The 19,747-nt window shown below is 37.7% G+C and overlaps 3 protein-coding genes across 5 annotated transcripts; all 3 read right to left on the bottom strand.

The window, feature by feature from the left end:
• Positions 1 to 28: 28 nt before the first annotated feature.
• Positions 29 to 3,797, bottom strand: LOC126794552 (uncharacterized). Of its 3 annotated transcripts, XR_007672156.1 has the most exons (13): positions 3,646 to 3,797; positions 3,479 to 3,557; positions 3,296 to 3,383; positions 2,994 to 3,143; positions 2,626 to 2,757; positions 2,215 to 2,365; positions 2,075 to 2,113; positions 1,916 to 1,990; positions 1,444 to 1,503; positions 1,290 to 1,354; positions 898 to 1,006; positions 578 to 668; positions 269 to 325 (listed from the first exon to the last, which is right to left on the bottom strand). XR_007672156.1 is itself a non-coding variant. In XM_050521300.1 (12 exons), exons 1-12 carry the CDS (start codon positions 3,736 to 3,738, stop codon positions 284 to 286), a joined length of 1,065 nt encoding a protein of 354 aa, XP_050377257.1. In that variant the 5' UTR covers positions 3,739 to 3,797; the 3' UTR covers positions 29 to 283. The 3 variants fall into 3 exon arrangements, 2 of the variants coding, with proteins under 2 accessions (XP_050377257.1, XP_050377258.1); XM_050521300.1 differs by lacking the exon at positions 898 to 1,006 and having other exon boundaries at positions 29 to 325; XM_050521301.1 differs by lacking the exons at positions 898 to 1,006; positions 1,290 to 1,354 and having other exon boundaries at positions 29 to 325.
• Positions 3,798 to 5,394: 1,597 nt separating this feature from the next.
• LOC126793129 (transmembrane 9 superfamily member 3-like) lies at positions 5,395 to 8,665 on the bottom strand. The gene is made up of 7 exons (XM_050519570.1): positions 8,426 to 8,665; positions 8,036 to 8,076; positions 7,355 to 7,937; positions 7,124 to 7,261; positions 6,871 to 7,027; positions 6,279 to 6,763; positions 5,395 to 5,860 (listed from the first exon to the last, which is right to left on the bottom strand). Exons 1-7 carry the CDS (start codon positions 8,578 to 8,580, stop codon positions 5,641 to 5,643), a joined length of 1,779 nt encoding a protein of 592 aa, XP_050375527.1. The 5' UTR covers positions 8,581 to 8,665; the 3' UTR covers positions 5,395 to 5,640.
• Positions 8,666 to 11,326: 2,661 nt separating this feature from the next.
• LOC126793192 (DNA (cytosine-5)-methyltransferase CMT3) lies at positions 11,327 to 16,715 on the bottom strand. Its single transcript, XM_050519644.1, has 21 exons — positions 16,246 to 16,715; positions 16,114 to 16,148; positions 15,925 to 16,018; positions 15,702 to 15,809; positions 15,491 to 15,607; positions 15,308 to 15,407; positions 14,995 to 15,209; positions 14,542 to 14,607; positions 14,169 to 14,444; positions 13,804 to 13,862; positions 13,649 to 13,715; positions 13,201 to 13,530; positions 13,050 to 13,118; positions 12,861 to 12,947; positions 12,671 to 12,758; positions 12,402 to 12,520; positions 12,203 to 12,307; positions 12,069 to 12,112; positions 11,909 to 11,978; positions 11,729 to 11,832; positions 11,327 to 11,642 (listed from the first exon to the last, which is right to left on the bottom strand). Exons 1-21 carry the CDS (start codon positions 16,546 to 16,548, stop codon positions 11,468 to 11,470), a joined length of 2,631 nt encoding a protein of 876 aa, XP_050375601.1. The 5' UTR covers positions 16,549 to 16,715; the 3' UTR covers positions 11,327 to 11,467.
• Positions 16,716 to 19,747: the final 3,032 nt, after the last annotated feature.

Genomic DNA, 19,747 nt, shown 5'->3' with positions numbered 1-19,747 from the left:
AGGCAATTCTTGTGTTAACAATTAATACTGTTCTCACAACTCCAGGGAAACTTGTCATTAATTTTGCACAACAAATCGTATAAGCTTTCTCCAGCTCTTACCGTTCCAAGTTAGTAGTTACACTTCACAAAAACTATCAACTCATAACTGGGTAACAATATATTCAGTGTAATTACTATTGACAACACACCTCTTGTTAATGCTGACATTCCAGAATAAACTTAAAGCCAAGTGCCGCTGGTTTAAACCTTTGAACTACTCGTCGTTGAAAATGCAAAGCTTTTCAGTCATCAACTGGTGACCCATAAGTGCGGGTGATGCGTATCTGTGTCACAGAAACATAGTTTGACAATAACTTCATTGTTTCCATAATATAGTAATAGAACTGATCAGAGAGGCCAGCTTATTTATTGTTCTTTCTGGATAGTTTAAAAGGTCATCTACATTTTGCTTCTCAAGAGTAAATATTTGTTTTTAACATGTTCATCTATATTAGTTTAATGTCTCAAGAAATTTCAGCCAATGCCAAAACAATGGCAAGTATGGAGCGAAGGCAAAAGCAACTTGAACAGCTTACCTGTGCAAATGCATAGATTGCCCGCAAAATTCTGGCATAATCAGTTCCTAGCATTTGAATGACAACATCTGCCAGAAATGTTCCCCAGAGCCTGCAGAAAATACCAAGATAAGATGATAATGATAAATGAGAAAACTTGGAAAAACACTAAAAAGCATATATCAAGAGATCATCATCATTAGCTGTTACAGTTGACACTTGATCACAGTTGGAATGATAAAAAAAAAAAATTTAAGTTTGAAGCAACGAGTTATCAAATATAATCATGTAGGCTATCCAACCAAGAATAGATCAGATTCGAAAGTTGCACGTTCACTTACATCCTTAAAGCTATTCCTAGTTAGTTCTAGTCCAAACAAAAACAGAGAAACAATCTCTTCTATGTCATCTCAATAGTTGCAACACTTAGCAAGTTTTAAGATAATAAAACTACACAAACAAAAAGGGGAGGCAGAATAGAAATGACACCTGAACTAGAGATTAATCTCAACTAATTGGGACAGCTACATCACCCCTCATTTACCCAAAGTATTGCTGCTTACTGAGATGTGACTACCCATAATATTTAAAAAGCCTATCCTTATCCATAACAGATTAGTACGGGTTTTCGTTACTACTAACCACTCTTCCACCACCAAGTACACCTAAATAGATTAAGTATGAAATGAAAACAATCGATCAAGAACATAGGAAGTGCAGGAAAATTCAATACACTGGGCCAAGTAAAGCCATCATGCTTCTCAAGCCAAGATATCTTGATGTAGCCCCTGCAAAACCCTGTTCATAACCACGAGAATCCCTGAAATCAAAAGACATAGGGGGAAATACATAAAAATATTAACTGAATCATCACCCAAATGTATTACTTGTTTTGCAGCTAGTAAGGCCACTCTGGATTCTAGATTAATAGCTGCTAATTGTCCACCCTGAAAATTGATAAATGGAACATTGATATTAGGTAGAAATGGAAAGCTATATAGTCGATAGGATATTCACTACTTGACAACATCTTAAAGACGAAAACTCCATATGACAATAGCATAAGCTTATGAAGAAGTTGAAATACCTATGGAGATGGGAGATGAAATGAGCTTTAGTACAAGTTAAGTTAAAGATAAGACACAGATCGAGGAACAACAATGTATATGCATGCATCTATCTGACTAAGAGGCAAATGTGAAAAACCTAGAGGATTGAGAAAAACTATTCAACAGAGCATAATTTATTGAAGAATTCTGGGTAGTGTGTTAGTCATGTGTACAAACTGTAGATGAGTTCCAAAATAGAAGAAGATTTTGAGAGTTTAAGACAAGAACACATGTAAGGACATAAGAGTACCTTTCTAACAAAATCCCTTTTCAGTTGATAGTTGGCAGCTTCTAAGAACACCTTCCCAGATAACTTCCTAGCTAACTACCACAAAATGAAAAATAGATAAAAGATATAAACAGAGAAGAAGTTTAAATAGAACTCATCATCATGAGTATCGTTTCTTACCAACTGGTAGATCTTTGCCAGAGTAAGGATGCCACCACCCTAACAAACAAAAAGAAAACACGATCAATTGAATTAAAAATAGTAATGTAAGTTCCAGAGAACTGAAGGACGAGCATAAAGTTGTACCAAAGTTGCATTACCTTTAAAAACATTGATCGGAGTTCTGCCGCCCCAAGTTTTAAAGCAGTGAGGGCCTGCACCTTCCATTGACTGAGTCCAAGTTCAAGACTGTTTTGACCATCTGATGGCTCAGAGAATTCAAGCATACCCTCAAAACTTCCTGATTCTTCACTACATGGAGGAAGTAACTCTTTTAAATTCATTAAATACATCCAAAATCCAAATGAAGTTTTTTTTTTGGGGGGGGGGGGGATTAATGCTTAAAGCAAGGATTATGACAATCAAATGATCATTGCATAACTTTTCGCAAGCACATCCCATAAGGGACTTCAATATTTTTAAACAAAGGTAGTCTCATTCCTTTTAAATATGTCAAATAACCCAAAATAAAAAAACAAGGTTCAGTATTGAGAAATATGCATAACACATGCCTTGAGTAGTCACGCAGCAGATGAAGGAAGATCTCTGCTTCAAGGTCTTCAGTTGATAATTTACTTGAGCAAGGAATGCTCAGCTCTTTTCTAACTGCAATCAAGACATTCCTATATGATGGCCTCCAACCCCTACCAAGAATCCCACACAGACCAGTCATAATTAAAAACAAATTATAAAAATCGAATATGATGAATAGTTTTGAAGCGACTTTCTATAACCAAGCCCCATCATATACTCAAACGGGGGCAAGTTACCCCTAGAAATTCAAGCAAAATCGACTCCAAACAAGTTGACAGTGAGGTGTATCCCATGCCAAAATGCCTGAATGCACACTGATCCAGCCTTATATAACTTAAGGATATACCTTATTGTGGACCGAGCATCAGCTGCGAGGAATAAGAATCGCGACTCTAATTCTGATAAAAACTGATCTCTCTCCTCTAGATCCTCTTCAATCATTGCATAATCCACATTGCTTCTGCTCATTATGGATTTCAGCAGAGGGCTGAAGTAGCTGGATTGACACCACCCAAAAGTGAAAAAAAAAAAAACAGTCACCCTCAAAGCTTAGCTCTTACATCTTTGGCTATATCATGACAAACTCACATAACAACAAAAAGTTGTATGAATTCATAAGAAAGGAAAAACGAACAGAACTGGATTTACCTAGGGCCATAGAGAATTCTTTCAATCTCATACAGCTCAGAATCAGTAGCAAGTTCAAGTACTAAACGGAGTTCAGGATCAAATGTACCTGGAAGCTCATAACAACCAGTTTCCGATTCAAAATCCACATACAATGCCAAACAACCCTAAGAAGCTAAAAACCCGAAACTAGAGAAAGGGTACCTTGCGCTTCGCTAGAAATGGCCGCACGAGCACAACCCACAAGCCTCAAACTGTTTACAGACCGACGCGAGCTGCATATCTGTTGATTACAACTGCATTAGTGTCAGAAAAAGCAACGATTTTTGTTGCACTAGATAAGATTTGGAGACGAAAAGAATGAAACTTACCGGATAAAAGAGCTGAGTGGTAGCGCCGGCGGCGGTGGTGATTGAGGAAGCAAAGGGGAGGCGGAGTGTGAGTGAGGATGATGCCGCGAACATAGCTGGATGTTAATCCTTCTAACTAATCTGACTCAATTTTCTTCTTATTATTTCACGATTCTTTTTCCTTTTTATCCTTTTCTTCTAAATTGAATTGTCTTTTCTTGTTTGTACAGAGGTGTCAAGTCTATAAATATCTTGTTTTTATCTTGCTCAAAATATCAATAATTCAATATCTGTTTTTGATTGCAGAAATGAGTAGGCCATGAAGGATTTCAATTGTGTGCATTGGGAAGATTTGGCTAAATTCACATTTGCAAAATAGAGAACAGTGGGGTATTCTTCTCTTTGGTAAATATGAATTCCTCATAGTTCTCGCTCTTGCTGATGTGTATGTTCAGAGCTTTTAGGAAGACATCATAGTTAGATGTCATCTAAATTACGAGCAGTGAATTCTAGTTCTTTGCTCGACTCAGTTGGGAAGAATGTGTTGAAAAAAGTGTTGAAGGAGATGATGGTAGAAACTAGAAAGTACAGGAGGCATATCAGATAAATAAAAAAGTTTGCCCTTTATTAGTTATGGCAGTCCAATTCCATCATCTTCATACATAAAAAAAAAATGAAGTGACATGACTTGCCACTGCGAAAATCTTATTTATGAACATCGATCATTTTTCTTCCTGTTCTTTTAACGTTGATGGCTGGAGGCGGAGTACAAGCTCCTCTGCTTCGAGAGTAAGACGAAAACGCCTTATAAACTCCTCGGCTCGATCATTTACTTCCCCGGCTTCCTTGTCATCATCATCAGCATCATCATCGCAACGATCATGTGCGTCATGTGTGGTCTCTGTTATGTTTATGTATTTGGTTTCTGATGTTGCAGCTGAAACTACGCTAGGAGCAAGTACTAGTATTGCATCTCCTGTCATTACTTTACTGAAGGATTTGTTCGAGGCTTTTGTCCCAGATCATAATGAGGTTGCTCTTCATAGAGATCAAGACGAATAGTTCTGCATTCCCGTAGTGTTGATCGCAGGGTTTGCATCAAGTGCTTCCACTTGCTCTTTGTGGATGAAGGCTTCTCTGTTCTAGGGTTGAAGCAAGACATAGCAAACTGCTGCTGGTTAAAATTTCAAACTGGTCTATGACTCTATGGTATTTGCTTGGTTTTACATATGCATTGTTCAGCTCTTATAATTAGGTCGAATGAGTTATTCTAATGAATTAGACAGGACCCTTCAAATCTCACCATAAATGTGGAGATGTGGAGAACATAGGCCGATAATTTACATATACCCATTTTTCTCATATTTCTTGATAATAACATTCCAAATCCATCTCCTTGGCCACATATTTCACACTCCAATTTCACCAATTCAAAATCTATCTCGTTGGCCGTCTCAAATCTTGAAAATGAATGAATCACGATTTACCTTTTCAAGCGAACCGAAGATAATATGGGCAAGGATCAGAAAATGAATGGTGGTGACTTGCGAGCCAAGATATCTTTCAATTCCAGATTTTCCTTCTTGATTTTCCTTCATCCACTCATAACCCTGCAACTTGAATTCTAACCCGAGTGAGGTTATTCATGCCACCACACATTTGAAGCCACAAAACACTTCTACAAGTACTGAAAACTTGGAAGAGACTTGCATTATGTTTAAATTTTCAGTCACAAGTATGACGAGAGAAGAAAAACTGCAACTCCACAGAGGAGAAAAATTGGGTATGAGAGGATATATTTAAAGAATGTATTGCGAAGTTCTTTAAGTTGTGATACAGACCGTCTCTATGAATAGTTGCCATATAGTTATCTAACATTTTGCTTTCAAAGCAAAGACATCTTGGGACTTGCTTTAATACACGAGGCACTACAAAATTAATTTGATGAAACTCCTCTACAAGGTGCCTATGAGATGAAAAACACAAGAAACATTTTTTTTTATTCTGACAACTAGTTTACTCGCACTTGATGGATCGGTATATGTGACGGACAAAAAGCAGAGCTGCCCGGAAACCTACAGATCCAAGCATGAGGAAGAAACCATAGCAGATGCATGCCATGTAACCAAAGAAGAAGGATGTTTGCATGAATCCAGACATATCTGACCGTGCGTAGTAGTAATACAAACAGTAGGCATAGATAAATATGCCTGTCGACCCACCACAGAGAAAAGATCTGCAACCCAACAAAACATATATATATCAGTCAAAGAATATCATATAAGATCCGTAGAGGGTAAAATACTATGCAACATTGGCATAAAAATTTATTTGAACAACAGTACAAATTATAGTCTCAGTTTCAGGACTTCATTCTTTTCAGTATGGGCTTCTTGATTAGGTTCATATGCCCCTGATCCAGGCAGCATCTTACCTATTATTTACCTTTTCTCAACCACATAACATATAACATATAAGAAAAAAATATATCCCCATCCCTACAACCTCAAAAGATTCATTCAACATCTGTCTTTGAAGAAATGAAAATTCAACACAAAAAGCATAGACAACACAAAAAGCATAGACAACTTGTACCTTGTAAAACTGCATAAAAACTTTAACAAAACTAGCATGGATGTATGACAGTAACTTACCTCCACCACCATTCATGGTCCTCCGCAGCTAGTTGGAAATATGTCAATGCCACAGTAATGAAAGCAGTGACTATCAGCAGAATGATGAACACGATAAACAGGATGCTATAAATGGTGTAAATCCTGTGACCCCAGACACTGGCAAAGATGTAGTACAGTTCAATATAAATAGCACTGAAAGGCAGAAACCCAGCCATTGCCATTTGCGGGACTGTTGCTCGGTACCAAGGTAGAGGTGGAATCTCTCTGGGATACTTAGTGGTGCGAACAGGAGCTTGGAACTCAGCCTTACTGTTCTTTCCGGCAATTCCACCCAACACCAATAAAGGTGATGTAACAAGTGTCCATATTAGAACTATAACCACGATTGTGCCAAATGGTAGTGCTGCAGTGGCAGTGTAAGCAATTGCGACGGTATTCAAAAAGCAGAAGGTGAGAAACAAAGGTCCACAGAAGAGGCACCCCGTCAACAACAGATTTCTAACCTGTCATGCCAGAATTTTGAACCATTTATTGGTAAAATAATGGATGATAAATGTGACAGTAGTAGTTCATCACAAAACAGTAGTATGGAGAACTCAACAGCACATACCCAGTTTGTCCCCTCTAGTTGGCAATAAAATGAAGTAGCAGTATAGCCAGCAATTCCTGATGTTAGTGCATAAATTACAACTAGAGCGGTAAATAAAGCCCCTCGGTTGTATGGATAAAAGACACCAACAAGCGCAAGTATGAAGATGAAGATTGTACTGCAAAACATGCAAACGAACAAATAAAACACATTAGAGCTACTTAAGGGGGACTCAGGGCTGAACTTATAACTAGCTGTAAAAATGAGCACTTACAGTGTAAATAGCTGGGTGCCAGAACCAAGAGCTGCTGCAAACAGAGATTTGTGTTTGGGAAACCTAAATACATCTCCATGAATGTATTTCCATCCAGTCTCTTCTTGGTCTTCAGCTGCTTCCTCATCATGGGCATATCTTTTAAAGAGAAATACAAGTCAAAGTTAACAATGAACGAATGAACAAGCAAACATAAAGATTGAATGAGAGAGGGTTGACAAATAATCTTACTTGACAAAATCATTCTTCAGGACTCGCATGAGGATGGTAGCAAGGAACCCAGTCAAGAGAAGAACTGTGACACATGAATTAATAATGGAGAACCAATGGATTTCCAGATGATGAGGCAGTGATGAGGACTGAGAATACTTATCCATCCTCTTATCGAAAGGAGTGTTTGTTTCCCTCCATTTCACCGTATACAAAAACTCAACATCGACTTCTTTATCCTCAGTAAGATCAACAAGAGCATGGGGATCTGTTTGGATGTTGATTTCAATGACACGGTCCTTGTTGTACAAGATATCAAAATGAATGTGCTTGTAGAGGTAGGTCTTGTACTCGCTCGGGTCTTTGTTTTCCTTGTCAACCTTCCCTATGAAGCCCCAGATGGGCAAGTCATCATAATACATTTGAAAGTAATAGTCCTTATTCACAGCAGATCTGAACTTGGCCACTTCTTCCTTCGTGAGAGTCTTCTTGCACGCCTGTTCCGAATCTTTATGCTTCTGGAACTCAAGTTTGTAAGGAGCGCTGACCAAACGATCCCCATTCAATACTTCACCAAGGGCTTCCTTCTTCTCCTTGACGGCATCTGCACTCAAGATCAGTGACAATACATAAATAAACGATGAACAGATATATCATGCGGCGAGCACAAATAAGTACGGAACAAATCGGATCAGTACACACCTGGTGAGCAGAATGGGAGATCAAAGTACATGTAGGTTTCACTGCAATCATCCAAAACAAACTAGTTATAGGGCCAGCTGACACGAAACATCTAACATGTTCAGATTTACATGTTCTTGTTGTTTAGTTCAAGAGGTCAAAGTTCTCTGATGACAAGTCTAAAATTGCTAATGATTCAGGAGGAAATTCAATTCTTAAAGTCAGATCCAGCTCTGTAGTGCAATCTAATCGATCTCGATTCGATTTTAGAAACTAATGTGATAACAATATGTCACTTCATCATCCAGCTAAACTCAGATCTGGTTCGAATCAGAGAACAAATAAACAGAGAGAAAGAGCAGCTGAGTGGAGCTGAAGAAAAAAGGTACGGAAACAGTGAGTTGGAAGTACCTGGGGTTGTGAAAGGGTCCGACCTTGTTGGCATAGAGCGGGACTACATCGCCTTCCTTGTAACGGTGATTGGAGGCGTCGGAGGAAACCAGATCTGCGGCGCCGCAGAGGATCAGAAAGGCGACGATGGTGGTGACCGCCATAGTCTTGGCCATTTGCTCTTTGCTCTGTGATTCTCTCCACAGCCACGTTTTTAGTCGGATTTTGAAGGTTGGGTTTTTGGTGTTTGGGTGGTTTTATAATTAGCTGCGGGTTGGGGACTCGGGGGACTAATAAATAAAATGTATTAAGAGGGTAATGCGCGGTTAACAAATTAACTTAATTTAATTTAATTAATTAAAACTCTTTAACGGGGGGAACAACGGGTGACGGAGACGGAGTGCCTCGCCGCACAGAGAGAGGAGTTCTGATGCCTCACCCTCCTCGCCTTGACCCACGCTTTGGTGCCTACCTTATGCCGTAGGGTGCGTCTTACGCTTCTTCTCATGTCGATTTACTTCTTAATCTCTCTGTTTCGATCCAGTTTCTTTTTTATTTGGTTTATACTCGCCAGATTAACATTTCTCGTAGTTTTCTATCGTGTAAAATAAGTAAAAAAGAAATTCAAACGTGAAAGGATTTTTGTGTATGGGGTGGTTCTTTCTAGTGTTTGGTAGCCTCTTTGAATCATGGGATTTGTATGAGTGATAGAGCTATGTTGGAGTTAGCTCTGCCGCATTGACGTATTCCTTGTATAGTATCTTTTATTATTAGTTTTATTTTAGTACCTGGTTTCTCGAGTTAGCTTGTTAGCTATTACTGGATTTTTTTTGTGTGTCGTAATTTCTTTTATTAATGTGTTAACTCGATGAGGTGTACATGTATGTATTAGTCGAGTTTGGATGTATGTTTGTCCCAAAACGTATGACTTCAAATTTGTGATATTTTATAGTACCATCGTTATGACTCTTTAAATAATGATATTACAATATTCTTACCTAGATTTCGACTAAATTCGCATTGGGGGTGCTTGATCAATGTTAAATACAACAAAATATCATAAAACTATCATAACAACATGAGTACTTTCAACTATCACATTTATGATCTTATTAAGGAATGTGGTTATCAAAAGAAATTTATTGCAGCCTCTAGTATAGTACGAAGTTTCAACTATGATAAGAAAAAGATTGGCACTTTCTTTACGATGAATGATGTTATGGTGTCATAAGTAATAAAAAAACTCGAGTTTATTTTGACATGATTTTAAGGCTCTTATATCAACTTTCCATTTTCAGTTCACCTTAGACAATACTACAATAGATTAATTTTCAACTTTTAAAAAATATTATAGTGATTTAAAAATAATTTAGAAATTATATTTGGTGATCTTAGAACAGGTGACTTTTTCGAGTCGGAAGCTTGTATTTCATGTTAGTAATCTCACTTTATTGTGTGCACGTGGCAATACCTTATTAGTAATAAGCATAGGAGATCTGAAGATTTGGTGGGTCAACGCCTTGGGACGATCCTTCAGCCTCCTTCCGCTTTTAGCTTTAGATCTACATTTTCCAGTCGGCCCGCTAAGCCGCTATGGGGTCCTGTTCTATCGAAGTGGGTCCATTACTCTTTGAAAATTTGATATGCAAAGTAGAGTTTTATTCCCCAATACATCTTATTTTATTTTTTCTTACATAATTCACGAAAAAAGATTGCATGCTCAATGTTGGCATCTAAATTATCATTACTACATTCAATGGTCATTCACAAATAAGTCTAGTGTCCCTACCTTGAACAAGTAAGATGTTGTAATTCCACCAAATTAGTAATTGAATTTAATGTTTTTTATTGGCAATTAGTAAGTTTATAGTTCTATGTTTTTGTTTTGTTTTGAAAATAAAGGTCAATATCATTAGATCAACGTGCCAGAATTTTGGTAAGAGACATGGTGTTAAAACAAGACGAGTCTCACTTAGGCATCGCAACTCATTACAACCAATCAACTCACATTCTTTCAAGCCCAATACAAACTACAATAGCCTTCCTAAGACAAATTACGACATCTATGTCTCACCTGTCATAAATAACCAATGACTTGTGCCACAGAACATAGATTATCTCAGGAAAAACTACCCTAGTATTGTATTAGGCTTAGGAAATCGACTAGCCCAAACTTGAGCCCAAGCCCGAAAGCACAAGCCCAATCTAGGTCAGAGATAGAAACCCTAGCTTTCCTCCACCACCTTTCCGCCGTCGTTAAGGCCACTGGCGGCCAGCGCGAGCAGCCAACGCTATCGTACGCTACATCAGTCTTCATTAGAATGTCTGTTCTCTTCTCCACTCTGTCTAATCGTCTCCCAAGGCCAGAAAGCTTGCGCTAACAGATCCAAGCAGAAAACACCTCTGGCAAACAAGTCCACGGGCACCGCTTCCTGAGATCAAACTTTGCCAAAAATCAAAGGCGAAGGGATCGATACCTCCCCACAACACCCACCGCACCAAAAAACTTACTTCTCGATCAAGGGATTCTACTAGAGTCAACGCCGGAGACCAAGCTACCGTTGCTGCTAGCTTTGCTCGCCAACCTCTAACCCTAGGTCAAGAAGAATAGAGAGAAGCGGCTGGCATTGTTCCCTTAGGGTTTTTCCTTTTATTTATTCTTTAGGGTTTAGTATTTGCTTTAGGGGCATTTCCGTGTGCTAATAATTTCTCAAACAAATAAATCGTACATATCTATCAAAAGAAGACACCAGTCTTCAAAATGAAAAACCTCTCCCTCAAAACAAAAATGCGACTGAGGTTTCTAATGGAGAGTGCAAGCGGCACTCTCGTACCACCGTAAATCGCATAAAAGCTGTCATCTGGTTCTCTAGTCTCATGCAAAATAATCATGGTTGAACCAAAAAGAAACCACACCAAATAAGAATAGTAAAACAAATGAGTTTATACATACAAAGAACCACACCAAATAACAATAGTGAAACAAATGAGTTTTTAAAGTCTAAGTGAACTAAATCAAATCTCCATGAAATAAGAGTATACAAAGAATCTAAGAACTAAAGGCTACTCTAAGTCTCCAACATAATCACCATCTTCTAAACATCCATCTGGTAAGTGCATGTCTTTCGGTAGCTCGAAAAGAGGATTGCCATCAGCTAAACCCCTAAAAGCAAGACCTAATGCGTAACCCAATGCGCGTGAAACAGGAACGGCGACAGCATTTCCAACTTGCATGTATCTGTAAATATTTGAAATGATAAGAAAATAGATTTTCAATTATTAAACTTAACTAGGATTTAGGGTGAAACTTCCATCTAGCAATACCTTTGTTTGATCGGACCAGAAAACTGGTAATAGTCAGGAAATCCTTGAAGTCTTGCATTCTCACGAATTGTCAAAACCCGATCTTGAATTGGATGCATAATACTCTGCCATTACTAATATGTTAAGACTCCGAAATATCAAAATGGTTCATTTGTTTTTGTTATACAATTTAAAATATACCTGATTATGGGGTTCTGCACGTGTAACAACTGTGGAGACAATTTCATCCCACCATAATCGTCCAAAAGGTCTATAATAATAGACAAAATATAAACATTCAATAAAACCTAATTATAAAAAATGACACAAGGGAAATGAATAATGAAAAAATGATTCATACTTTGATGAAGATCCGCTGACAAAAGTCATTGCATAATTCGGGACCTGATGTTCCAAGTCACGCCATTCACACAATATAGTCAAAACCCAGATATATAGTTTCCAAGAAAGTAAACACGAATAAACTCCACTTACCAAGGGTTTCCCAGATTTTAATTTTACTCTCTCCACGTTAGGATCCCAATAGACTTTATTATCATCGCCAACAAGAACCCCAGGTAGATTCCTGAAGCATGCACCCTAATCACAAAAATGTTGGTTCAAGATGTTAACATCAAAATACTGAGATGAAAGGGAACAAGTGGTCAAACAATTCCAACAAAAAACAACATACCTTTTCCTTGGGGACAAAGCACACACGTTCATGATCATCAACATTCAGATTCAAGGGGCGGTGATCATAAAGAATCTCATTTGACTTTGATAAGTTAAACTTCAAATTCTCCAGTAGACCTGCATCAAGAATCATTAGTATCAAATTCTGTTGAATCTGTTCCCATGAATCATTTTCCTATAGTGAAAGGTAAACTCCAAGATTATCTTTAAAAAAACATATGATAATAATCAAAATAGACAATTATGTCAAAGCAAACACAACATTACCATCTTTACTGAGCCGAATGAATCTCTGAAAGTCTGTTTGGGGTGGCTTTCCATAAGGCATTTCATCAAGGGGTTGATCATTTTCAACCTAAGTAAAGTAGTAAACCATATAATTGTTGAAGTAGGAACAAAATGTACATATTTGTGGCTTACGATAATCTACAATATCACAAGTAATAGAACAGATTACCTCAGGAAGATCTGTAAGAGCATCCTCTAACAAAAGTTTTTTTCTCAATGGATGATTGTGGCCTTCACTGTAAGCAACAGTGCTTTGCTGCAGTGTTGCACAAAATTCAAAGACAACAAATTAGAAAACTAAAAGTATTAAATCTTAGTATGAAAAAATGTGAATGGGCTTTACAAAGAGAAGTATTACCTCCCATTTAGTAGGTATCTGGCCCTTAAATACTACATCATGAGTCGGCAGTGGGAATTGAGGCAACATCTGCCACAAATATATAACTAGCTCATGGGACAAAACCAATAGTATTGTAAGATACAAATTTATACTTGTATGGTAAAAGTACCTCTGTGGGTAGGGCACCCCATAGGAAAACCCTCATTCGGAACTGAGGTAAACCATATGCACCTGCGGACATCATGCCCATCCTAGCTTGGTAGTTTAATCCAACTAGCCTACCCAGCGCATAACGACCCAAGAACCCATCAGAAAATTTTAAGAGGTCCACCACATTTTCCATTAAAACATATTTTGGCTTAAGATAATCTACTATATCCATGAAAACCATCAATTGCTGGTTCTTGTCATCATCTAATGGATTTTTGTAGTTCCTAAACCTATTATAACCACTAATTCCTTGGCAAGGAGGACCACCACATACAACATCCACATCACCCTGCATGAAGAGGATAAAAAAGGCTCATTAGCAAATTAAATTAAGCTAAATCATCATGATTTGTAAGAGAAATACTACTAACACCAACATGTAAATAGAATATAAGAATTAAACTTACAGGCTGCGGCAATAGCTTGGAGTGGTACACATGAGAAACAAATTCTTGTATGCTCTCTTCACAACCCCTGATAAACAAAGATATGAGCGACAATACTACAAAGTACAAAGAAAAAAAAAACAAAGAGAAGCAGCAGTCTGGGTGCAACAACATACGTTAGTAAATCCAGGGGCTCCCATGTATCATACTCAGGGCCGTATCCTTTCCATTGAACCTACACACACCCAAGAATAGTACCTGGTTTCATTAGTATCATATAACTTGTGCATGGCATCATTTTTCACGATTTTTATCCTTTTATTTCCCCTTTGTCCCATTATTTTCACTTTACTGTTTCAGAAGATCACCAACAAAAAATTAACACATTTCACCTTCAAATGGTAAGAACCGCAGTTAACTATGATATAACGGCTTTAACCTTGATATTTTCTTGTCAAAATAAACACAAGAAAAACTCAAACACGCTAACATTATAATTCAAATAACTTTTGCTGAGACCGTTAAATTGGTAGTTTAGTACCTTAAACAACAATTCCTTCTCCTCTCGATTAACGGGTTTTCCATAACGTATGCTGAGTATTTTTTCAACTTCAAAAGCTTCAGCATCATTATCATCATTCGCCTCCACATCCTCATCCTCTGCTTCTTCTTCTCCATCTTCTTCCTTAACGTCCTTTTTTGTAAATAGATTAAAATGTGCTTCTGAACCATCAGGTTTAACCACTTTAAAATGTACGCAAATAGTCCTCCACATTTTCAGCAATGTCAGAAAATCTTCAGCGCATTCTTCTCGAACCTGAAATGAGATAAGTTAGACAAGAAAGCATGCAATGAAACAACTGATGTAATATATGTAAAGAACAAAATACCATAACTGAGCTGTTTAAACATACCTCGGTTTCTGTATGATTTTTCTTCAGACTTTTAAGAGCATGTGGATTCATATCCACTGCCCATCTCTGTAAGATATAAACAAGAAAGCTTATAAAATGGATCAATACGGGAACACACTGAAGTTAGGAAAAAAAAAAAGGAACTCATATCGCCTCAATGGTAGTCATAAATTATACATTGTTTTCATATACAATTAGGAACCTCTGTTGCAACAAACATTTAACCATCTATCTATACCTAGTTTGTAGGATATACATGCAGAGAAACATTATATCCATTTAAGAATAAGGGATTCATATCGCCTCAATAGAAGTGAGAAATTACATGTTTCATATATTAGGCATCTGTGTTGCAACAAACATTTAGCATCTATTTCTTTATATCAATTCAATTTGTACCAAGTAAATTAAAATAAGGAAACCAATTACATATCTCAATAATATAAATCTTACTGTAACAAGGTTTAAGTCTGCCAGATTTGCCCCAAGGCAGAGCCCTGTGGACATCCCTCCACAACCAGAGTACAAATCAAGAAGAGTTACTTCAGGTTTGCCTTGCTCCACAATTGTGGAAGTTCCTCCATGTTCTGAGTTATCCGCAAGAACACTATTATTTTCAATCTCACTAGAAATAGTTGATGAGTTCTCACTTTCAGCCAGAGTATTTTCTGCTAGTTCAAAACCAAAAAACAAGAAAATGGGCATTGTGAATTTCATTGGGAACACAGAATGGAAAGCTTCATGAAAATTTTAAAATACAAATTACCAGGTGGGAAATTGATGAAGCTAGAATAAGGCAACATGTACTTTGTGTCGCAAAAATATGTGCAGTTCTCAATCAGCTTACACCTTACATCAGGGTCAGCCTAGGAATATAAAATAAAGTAATTAACTTCTCATCATGTATGTATAGTTAAAAAACGCATAAATCTTAAAATTGCAAACATACATCTAGACCGAATCTGGCAATCTCCAGCTTTTCGAGAAGGCATTCCAAGTAATTACAATTTGTGACTTCCGAGTAATATATCCGCCTAGAATCAAGTTCAATTTTGTCCCCAATGACCTAAATAGAGTAAAACATAAGCAGTCAATAAAAACAAGTATCAACTACGCAATTAATAATAACCATAAAGAGACTTCTTTTTGTTATTACTTACAGTATCATTTGCTCTATAGAACCACTGAGCAGTGAAATATAGTAAATCATCAACTCCCTCAAAAAACTCGGTGATCTTGCAGATGTAAGGCTTTTCCCCTTTAACACCCTGAACAAACAATGCAATGGCATGTCATGAAACTCTGGAATCAAAAATTTATGTTCACAGTAACTATATATTCTGCATATGGAAAAAGAACCAGCCAAAGGTAATTTGCACTCACTTTTACATGGGCATCATCATTCAACTCATAAATAATACCATCAACCTCAGCCCGTGCATAGTGTCGCCTTGCCACAATTAACTCTTCTTCATCACTATCAAACCGTATTGGAGAATGTAAGTAATCATTCGCGAAAATAACTGGAAAAAAACACACACACACACACACAATTGGAGAAGCCCTGCTTACTCGTCTGACTTTTTCTTCTTCAATGGTTTAGCAATCTGAAATAACACACAATTTCATATGAGCTATGTATGCACAATCCAGATTCACCAGTAAAAAAGCTACACAGCCACAAAAATGGAGGAACTAACTGACCTGAGTCGGTGGCTTAATGTATCGCAGAGGCCATCTCCGGCGAGCCTCCTCCGCCTCAATGGGCTCACCAAGAAATTTGGCATCGGAGATCTCGGCATCTTCGTCATCGGCATTGGTAGGGGAAGGAGCAGGAGAGGCTTGCTTGATCTTTTCGACACGCGCTCTGGACTTAAGCTTTGTCTCTTCAATTTCGGTCTCAATTTCAGTGCCGGACACGGCTTCTTCTGGTGGCGGCAGCTTCGGCTTCTTCTTATCGGCGGAAGACGAAGCCGGAGATCGGTTTGCTTTCCTTTTGGACGGCATTGAGAGATGGATGGAATTAGTCAATTATGTGAGGGAGACTGGGAGAGAGGATGAATTGAATGGATGGTGGGTTGGTTTGATGGAATCTAGGGTTTTGCGCGTGAGATTGGGGAGCTGCGTGAAAGAGTGGGATTTATAGTGGTGGTGATGGGGGCCGTGAATTTCTGACGATTTAAAGAGAGCTATGGAAAGTGTGGGCGGGATTCTCAAATTTTGAATTTTGGGTTTTTAATCTTTTACGAATTCTGGCTCGCATCTCGAAATTTGTGGGGGGTAATTTTGTTTCCATCTCCACTACTATTTCCACTATTATAATGAGAAACTCTCGTTCAGTTCAAACTCCCGAAAATAGCCACCACTACTATCTCCACTAATATATTGAGAAGCTCTCAGTCGGTTCAAACTCCCGAAAATAGCCATGCTAGAAGTCAGAATAAATTTGAGGATGTAATATGTCCAAGGGATAACATGGTAAAATACAAGAAAGAAAGGCAAAATAAAATTTAGAAACAAAAAAATCAATGAAACCGTAAGAGAGTAGAAGAAGATGGGTTTAACACACGATCGAGACAAACTCATACAAGGAGCAACTGCTCCCAAACCAATTACGGAGTAGTTTCAATCCCAAAATTTAAAAACCAATGCGTTTTGTTTTTAGTGACGTTATAGTGTTTGTAACTGGGTATGAGACCTATAGTCCTACTTGAATTGGTATTTTGATACTTTAGAAATGAACGTGTGTATGGAACATTTACTCGTAACTAGCTACAGACCAACCGGTTATTCTACTTAGTTCAAGAGATTTAAATAAAGACATTTTGATTACTATTATTCATTTGAGTCGATTTCATTTAGTGTAACCTTTTCGTGTTAATGGGTGGCACTCTACCTATTGTGTAGTTAATGTCCGCGTTTGAATGAGGCTTTCTAAAATCGTTAAATCTGAAACTTTATCGATCCAAATTCCTTTGAATTCAAATTAATTGTTTGCTTGTGTATTTGAAATGCATAAGGTATATAAATGAGGTTTTAAATCCAAAATTTACCCATCAAGCACTCATGCAAATGTCCTGTTTTTTTAGAAAGGTAAAATATTATAAATAGAATTCAAAATTACAAACCAAGGGACATCGGTGGTGGACATAAAATCTTCACACTCATCCCTACCTAAAAATCAGTGATTACATATGATAAGAACCTAGAGGATTCAACTGTAACCTAATCTAGTCCAAAAGCATTTGATACCTCCTTATGGTCAATCTCAATAAGAAAATTGCTTCATCAAGCATTATATATCAAAACCACTAGTATATATGCGAAGATAACTATCTCCATTACATTGACAACAAAAATAACCGACGATAAAATAGTCCATGTAAACAACACTATAACCATGGCTCACTCAACGACACGATCAACACCACCAACATACCATATATCTCACTCAATGAGGAGGGACAACATGTCAACGACCCAAGACAAAAAAAAAACTAAAAGTAAAAAAAACAAATGGCCCATACCAGGCCCAATAAAGAGCCAGCCCAAGCCACACCAATTTGGAGTCGAAAGGGTCAACCACCCACACAATCAGATTCAAGAGAATAATCAAATATGGATGTCGTTCCGCTACTCCGCCACCAGCGCCGGCAATTAACTAAACACACCCCTCCATCACCCATACAAAGAGACAATCCCACCAATACTTGCAAACACACCCTAGCATAGACCAATCCGGATTCGAAGAAACCCATGCAACCTACCGCCGCATCTCTCATTCGGAACGCTCACCTCAATCACGACTCTCCGCCATACGACGTTGGCCACACTTTGCCGACACCAGTAACCCCTGCCGAAAAAGCCTCACAACAACCCAAATCGCCCTCAGGCTCTTAGATCGACTCCATGGATATAATCCCCTCCTGATATACCAAACAACAACCAACCATCAGGGCAAGACCACCATATAGGCACCCCCCCCTAAAATTCTCGTCTGATGGCTGCATCAATGGACACACCGCCGAACGGGACCCAAAATTTTTTCCTTCAAAACCTTAACCGCTGAGTTTTACGGAGCCCTTTACCTTAATCACATTGATCTGATGAAAAATTAATTATTGAGCACTCAAGGAAAAGTCCTAATTGTTGGAATGATACTGAATTGCAACTTGCTCGTTTGCTTAAGCATGAAGTTGTGATACACAAAGAAGGTCATCGCTCACATATCACATAACTCGTAGGCAATCAAGGTTTACGTGTTGAAAACTCATACTCTAACATAACAAAAACTTAATCTATTTAGGGTGGAAAACACCTTCTTCAAAAAAGTGTAATATCATTCTAACGATGCCAATTCCAAGCGCAACTTCAACTGAATTCTACCTAGCTAGTCAAATCCGTGTTGGACATAAAAACTCAAATTACACCGTATTGAGCTAGAACTTTGAAAACCCGTTTTAATAAACAGTTTCACATTCATTATTCGTGTTTATTTGTTTTTGAATCAGTTTCTTGATATGACATACAAGTCATTTTGTGTTGATAAAATGATGACTTGATGAGCAAATGACTTGTTTAGTTATTCGGTGTTCATAAAAGTGATACTAGCATGTGTGGAAAAACAATTTTTTTTTGGAAAATTAATTGTAGAGTGCTGTTATTATAGAGAGAAGTTAGATATGTAAAATAACTTCCTTATCTATTTGTTTTTCAAATTTATTTATTATTTATTAATTTGTCTTTTACGACTATATCTTCCATATATTAAAAAATAAATTTAATTAACTCATACTCTAGGGTTATTAACGTCTTTTTACAGAGATTTTAGTTGGTATTTAGATTATAAAAGTATAGATAAACGTGACATATAAACTTTAGTTTTGCTATTAAGGACCCGAGCTAGTCTAGCGTTCAAGAACTTTTTCTCCATTCCGGCCCAAAAAGCTATGGGTAATCGGTTCATAAGAGTATTCAAAGACTCCCTCATAAGCAAAACGAGTAGGTTAATGGGCCGAATCTAAGGGTCATCATCATTTGGTCCCCGAACTCTCTACCTAAACAACCAATCCCGCAGCACCTTAGCTACACCTGAGAGGACGGAAGCCAACACCGGCCGGTAAGCGGCTATGACAAGCAAAACAACCAACTTTTTTTTAAAAAAAACATACGGTCTTCTTGACGAAGCATTTTATGGATTGAATAC

Source organism: Argentina anserina, chromosome 5 (genome assembly GCF_933775445.1).
Source record: "Argentina anserina chromosome 5, drPotAnse1.1, whole genome shotgun sequence".
Taxonomy (NCBI): Eukaryota; Viridiplantae; Streptophyta; class Magnoliopsida; order Rosales; family Rosaceae; genus Argentina; species Argentina anserina.
This window is presented reverse-complemented; position numbering and strand designations above follow the sequence as displayed.

Coding starts and splice junctions, on each gene's coding strand:
- LOC126794552 (XM_050521300.1), bottom strand. CDS start 3,738: ATGTTCGCGGCATCATCCTCACTCACACTCCGCCTCCCCTTTGCTTCC. Junction 3,558..3,645: donor CCACTCAGCTCTTTTATCCG/GTAAGTTTCATT, acceptor TGTAATCAACAG/ATATGCAGCTCGCGTCGGTC. Junction 3,144..3,295: donor AGAATTCTCTATGGCCCTAG/GTAAATCCAGTT, acceptor GTGTCAATCCAG/CTACTTCAGCCCTCTGCTGA.
- LOC126793129 (XM_050519570.1), bottom strand. CDS start 8,580: ATGGCCAAGACTATGGCGGTCACCACCATCGTCGCCTTTCTGATCCTC. Junction 8,077..8,425: donor GGACCCTTTCACAACCCCAG/GTACTTCCAACT, acceptor GGATGATTGCAG/TGAAACCTACATGTACTTTG. Junction 7,262..7,354: donor CTGAAGAATGATTTTGTCAA/GTAAGATTATTT, acceptor TCTCTTTAAAAG/ATATGCCCATGATGAGGAAG.
- LOC126793192 (XM_050519644.1), bottom strand. CDS start 16,548: ATGCCGTCCAAAAGGAAAGCAAACCGATCTCCGGCTTCGTCTTCCGCC. Junction 13,716..13,803: donor GAGCCCCTGGATTTACTAAC/GTATGTTGTTGC, acceptor TTTGTTTATCAG/GGGTTGTGAAGAGAGCATAC. Junction 11,643..11,728: donor TCTGGTCCGATCAAACAAAG/GTATTGCTAGAT, acceptor AAATATTTACAG/ATACATGCAAGTTGGAAATG.